Source organism: Montipora foliosa, chromosome 4 (assembly GCF_036669935.1).
Source record: "Montipora foliosa isolate CH-2021 chromosome 4, ASM3666993v2, whole genome shotgun sequence".
Classification (NCBI taxonomy): domain Eukaryota; kingdom Metazoa; phylum Cnidaria; class Anthozoa; order Scleractinia; family Acroporidae; genus Montipora; species Montipora foliosa.
In genome coordinates, this window is record NC_090872.1 from 31,067,632 (window position 1) to 31,073,396 (window position 5,765).

General features: G+C 38.7%; 1 protein-coding gene across 1 annotated transcript in view; it reads right to left on the bottom strand.

The window, feature by feature from the left end:
- LOC138000604 (pancreatic triacylglycerol lipase-like) overlaps nt 1-4,501 on the bottom strand; it is a 35,190-nt gene extending 30,689 nt beyond the window's left edge. Inside the window, exons 1-2 of the mRNA XM_068847137.1 lie at nt 4,424-4,501; nt 1,800-1,878 (exon numbers count right to left, since the gene is read on the bottom strand). Coding sequence (XP_068703238.1) covers nt 1,800-1,860 — 61 coding nt within the window. The 5' untranslated portion in view covers nt 1,861-1,878; nt 4,424-4,501. The remainder of the gene's footprint in view (nt 1-1,799; nt 1,879-4,423) is intronic.
- Between the last annotated feature and the right edge of the window lie 1,264 nt (nt 4,502-5,765).

A 5,765-nucleotide genomic window follows, 5' to 3' on the forward strand; every position in this document is an offset into this window, starting at 1 on the left:
CTCTAAAACGATATCAGATCATATCAACTTGTGACGCTTTTTTATTTTTTATTTTTTTAGTAGCACACAGCAACAGATTTTGTCAATTTGCTTTATATGCCGAAAATTATAATTTTTGAGCTAGTAACTCTATGGGTATCTTAATCAAAATGGCTACGCGCATGAACATTTTTCGTGTACGGGTACACTTCCCGTAGCCGTATACTGGTATACGTATAATGTCCGCCGTCACCGTGTGCTTTTATATGTAATTATCGTAGATCATGTTCTCGTCATATGGTGAGCGTGGGCGTTGCCTTTTGTTACCGATTTTGTTCAGTTTGTCATGTTTGTGACTCTAGTGTGCTTTGCTTAAGTTTTTACGGCCTTCATTTCCCGTAATCCGAGACACGAACCTTTGTTTTCGCTCCGTAGCCCTTGGTGATCGGAAGTGGAAGCGTAATAATTATAATAATGAATAACGGCTTAAACTAGGAGTTACTGATGGCAAATGAAGTGCTGCTAGGAGACCCAAGAAATGCACCAACAAAGACAACAAGCTTTATTTGCATGACCAAATGCACAAATAGTGTTGAAAAGTTATTTAAGATAACACAAAAGTCGATACAAATAAATGGATAACCCTCTTTTACCCGAACAAGTAACGTAAACTTAACTACTAATAGGATTTAAGAGGTATGAAGCCATTTTGATATGTCTATATTTGCCTTAATAGGCCATTGCGTAATGTTTGCTTCAACACCCGACTGTCTTGAAATGCGTGCTTCAATGGGCAATAGGCCTTCTGCAACTAACGATCACATGATACAAAATCCGCCATGCTAGAGGGCAAGCTCATTATTATTCCCCCACTGGGACATTAAAACAAAGAGACCTAAACCAGTCAAGCTTGACTTGCCTTTTTGTTTAATGTCCCAGTGGGGGAATAATAATGAGCTTGCCCTCCAGCATGGCGGATTTTGTACCATGTGATCGTTAGTTGCAAAAGGCCTATTCTGTCCATAGAGCTTCCTTTGGCGATAAATCAGAAACAATGTCTCTGTATCTGGAATCTTTCCGCTTTCAAGTGCATTCAAGTACACCCTGTCTCCTTCCATTAAAATTCGGTCAACCGTGCCTGCACACAATAGCACTGACAAAGTTAATAAAAGAGCATTGTCTTCCCCTGTTAACGTCAGTAAGCCGTTGGTGACCTTGATGAATACTTCCAGCGAGTGTTTAAATTGCGTTTGACATTTAAAAAAAAAAATTGAAAGAAGTATATAAACTTGCCAATTGCTCGACAAACGAATCGAGTGTTGGAATGCATATATAAAGAGCCCAGGTCGCACACGGTCAGTCCCACAGAGTCACTAATTGTGTTGCTGCTCGTTAAGGCTCGCAGCCAAAAGAAAATGACTAAGGAGTCTTTAGCGTTCGAATTAACGTTCGGAATAAAGAATTTTTCGGTTTTCGATAAGAGTAACGAATACAGAAAAATGAATATTGGACAAACTTCTAATAATAAATAATAAAGGACTCAGAAAAATTGCAAGGAACATGGCATAACTGAGATCCAATTATTCCACTTCCAGCCCCAATTGGTGAGCTACTGCTTTGCGCTAACCCACCTATTACCAGGGACCGATTGCTCGAAGCGTGGTTAGCGCTAACGTGCGTTAAATACCATGGAAACCTATAGGTCCTGATACCTCTTAACCAACGGTTAGCGCTAACTACGCTTTCAGCAACCGGCCCCAGAACAACAACAAAAATAACATGACTGCTGATTTGTAATGGACATCTGAGTCGTTACTCACCGAAACCAAGTGGAACGAAAATGCCCAAAATAACCAGCAGCATCAGGTATGGCCTCTCCATTGTGACGTTAAATCGAACCTGGAAGATTATTGACCAGTTAACAATGTTTCTTTTTTTTTTTTTTTTTTGATCTGGTGCATGGCCAGGGGATACCTTTGCGACAATAACAAAAATTAACTGACGACAGCTCTCATGTCTACAAAGAATTGAACGGTGCACGGTTGAATATTTTAAATCTCCGAATTCTTTGCGCTAATTTAAGACAAGAGAAACTACACCCAGTCTGTCACCTGTACTAAACTGTCCACATTGTTTCTTAATCTTAGTTTATTACAGCGAAGTTATCACGTAATCGCAGCCGCAATTGTAATCAAGCATGAAAGCTCAAAACCTGGTCCCAGTCGTTTAAAGAGCGGATGATAAGCTGCAGTCCGAAATTTCCTCTCTGTGCAAAGATTTCAGTGTTTCCTTAAGTAACCATGAATATGCACACTCTAAGAACATGAAGAATATTTTACGGTGAGGCTGGGTCGTGACTTCCGCGTCGGGCTTTGTACAACTGGGGCTTGGGGCCCGTTTCTCGAAAGTCCCGAAAACGTTTCGGGCCCTAAAAGCCATTTGTGAACCTGCTATTATTATATTTTAACATGTTTTGAAGATGACAAAAAGTAAACTGTCTGTGAAGTTTGACGACTTAAATCCTCTCCGTTCTTGAGATACAGAGGGAATCGTGAACCCGAAAATAGTCCGTGAAGTTTCGGGACTTTCGAGAAACGGCCCCCTGGTGTCAAGTTCAAGAGGAATTGAGGAAATCAGAAAGTTTGGATTGAATTGTGTTATCGCTAGCGTTATCACACCTGATTAGGTCAATCACAATAAAAACGTCTCCAGTCCTGACCAGTACAGCCGTTCAGCGGTTTTGGAAAGAGGTGGCACGATGAGGCATAATGAATCTTAACTTTCTTACCGTCGCTATGACGCTTACTTTTCCCCCGTTTTTTAACTTTTCGTTTAAATATCTATAGTGTCTGGAGTGCAGAATTTCAAACAATTTTCCCTCATAGTGTATCCACGTGTTTTAAGCGGGCCTTTGATTTAAACGCAAAAAATGTTGGGCCGAACCAGTTGGATTCTGGTGACTAATGAAGAATAAAAGAATTCATTTCATCTGAGTGCGTATTGTAAGTAAAATGAAGATCACCAAGTTAACCTAGCTAAAACCGATTCAGCCCGAGAACGGATTTTACCGGCAACATATACAGTGGCAGAAGAAATACAATTGACTGGTAATGGAAAGAGTTGTGCGGAAATGTCTCGTTTTTAAAACGTTGCACATTTCACAAAGGAGAAAATTCTGTGCTGACAATTGATTTTAATTTATCTATCCATTTCTCCATGAAATGGCTTCTTCATTCTTAGAAACTAGTTGAAACCACGCTAAGTGTGCGAAGTAAGTGTTCTCACAATTGTTCAGTTCCTTAATTTGTGTGTCATGATTTCGTCGAATTCTCAAATGCGTAGGTGGCATGAGTGGTTCATCTTTCTGTTTAAGAATTTAAGTTTTTTGTTGCTTTTATCATTTTACGACAAATCAGTAGCAACAATATGTAACAATAAGGCAAAACAGGATCATTCGTGGATGCATCAGTTTCATTGAAAAAATTCCACCCCCCCCGCCCCCCCCCCCCCCCCTAAAAAAATTGCGATTGTCTCCCGAGCAGTTTGTGCACAAAATTTTGAATGGGTACGTAGCAACGAACCCATTTTCAGGCAATTCCCCGCTCCCGGACAACCGAGACCCACATAAGTATACATGTGAGGTCACCCAGGCTATTCAAATTAAGATTTACCATGACAACATTTGTATCGGCTACATGGATGGTGAAATTGAAATTTCCAAGTCAGACTTTCGACGGAACAATTTCTAGTGAAACAATTGCCCAAGTGAGGGCTCGAAATGCACCCACCACCAAATACGACGCCGCTTGCTTATACTAATGTACCTCAAGTCGACCGTGGCTGGTGATGAACAACAGAGTCCAGTTACTAATCCTTTAGAATTGCCGGGGCAACAGGATGGAGGCTTAATCATTGTCGTGCAGTAGACACAATCAACCCGAGACCTCATACTCATACATTCTTCAATTAGTGCATTTGTTACAATTTTAAAAAAGTCCCGACGGCAAAGCTGTTCTTAAAGCAATTCCATAAGAATACAGAGCCGATACGGTACAAATGACACATGCACGTTTTTTATGCATTTATTAGCCAGAGGTCATTTTAAAGATTATGTATTTATGCTGTTTGAGAGACTTCAACCAGACTGCTTGCTATGCATTTTACAGTCATATTGAGGAAGAAATTGACGCCGTGTCCCGTACTAGTCCAACCTACCCTGAATTGGAACAAGGTGAGTAAATCAAGCAATTACTCGGAGCTTGAATAGGAGGACGTTTAACTATACTATAAAATGACGCAAATGAAAGCAAGGCGATTGAAGAATATAGTATTGTGAACTTAAAAGAAATCACTCACTTCCAAATAACACAATTCTGGATTGAACTAAGACTAGAAAGTTTATTTTTGCGGTAAAACTGCTGCCCAACAAAAACTATCAACTTACCTGAATTGGTGTGCTTTTAAATAGCTCAAGCTACTAGCTCAGGTCGTTTGTCTTCAAAGACACACAAGTAAATGATGGAAACTGAACTAACAACTTAATATATGATGGCAGTCTATCAGCGATTACAAAAGGAGAAAACTGGGCGGAGACTAAGTAAAAGACATGTTTACAATACGATATTTTTATTTAAGAAATTATTTAATTTAATTTAATTATTTATTTTCACTATTTAACAAATTCCTATTCAGCCTACTGACAGTTGACAACCATTTTCTTCGTAATGGGAGGTTTCGTACTTATGAATGATATTACATTCGATTGATAAATATTGACAGAATGGTCTGAATTGAAATAAAAGAATCTGTCGTTTTTCAGTGAGGTGTAAATACACGTAAACACAAAGAGGGGTGAGGAAGACGTTCATGCACGTTTCAAGCGTTTAACTGATAATTCGATGCGTAGGTTCAAGGCAGATTCCAGACCCGCCATGACTACTGTTGTGAAAAGCGCAAGGCCAACTGGTTGTCTGTTCCCAGTTGAGCTCCTCATAACCATGTTGTTTTGAGTTAAAATAATTATTTCTCTGGTCGCTGCTACAAATTGCATTTCAGCAAATAATAATAATAATAATAATAATAATAATAATAATAATAATAATAATAATAATAATAATAATAATCTTTATTGAGGAGATCAATTTCACCGGAGAAGTGATTTACAAAAGAGTCCTCAAAGATTAAAATAAAACAAAAAGGAGAAATATAGACTAATATATGAATATATAAAAATTAGACTAAAGACTATTTACATTTCTCAACGCTGTTGTAGAACTAGCTAATGATGGGCTAAGTGGAACGAAATGGAAAATAAAACATATTGAGATCCCCGATAGAAGTAAGTGAAGGTCATAAAAATTGCTGCAATCAGGGACATATTTATTCAATTGTTCACGATGCAATTTACTTGAAAGCTTAAATCGTGAGCCAACGGCATGTAACTCGTTGTACTGATCAAGAGGGAACGTTAATTTAATGACAAATGTGTCCGTCCTGAAAAAATTCTGCTCAAGAAAACGTTTTTCGGGTGCATGGTCTTATGGCCACAATTCTGTGTTCGCGAGGATGAAAGCTCGGATTATTTGATTTTGTGTTTGCGCTCGGGATAATGCAAACGATATATGATTCACGCAGAACGTGTGTGCGTGTGTACGTGTGTACGTGTTTGTGCACCACCTTGTTGAGTTGCACCGTTGTAATGTAATGTAATGTAAAATCTTTATTTAAACACGGTAAAGTCATCCGGAGTATAAAAATTAGAAATAACCTAAGTATCATAAACAAAA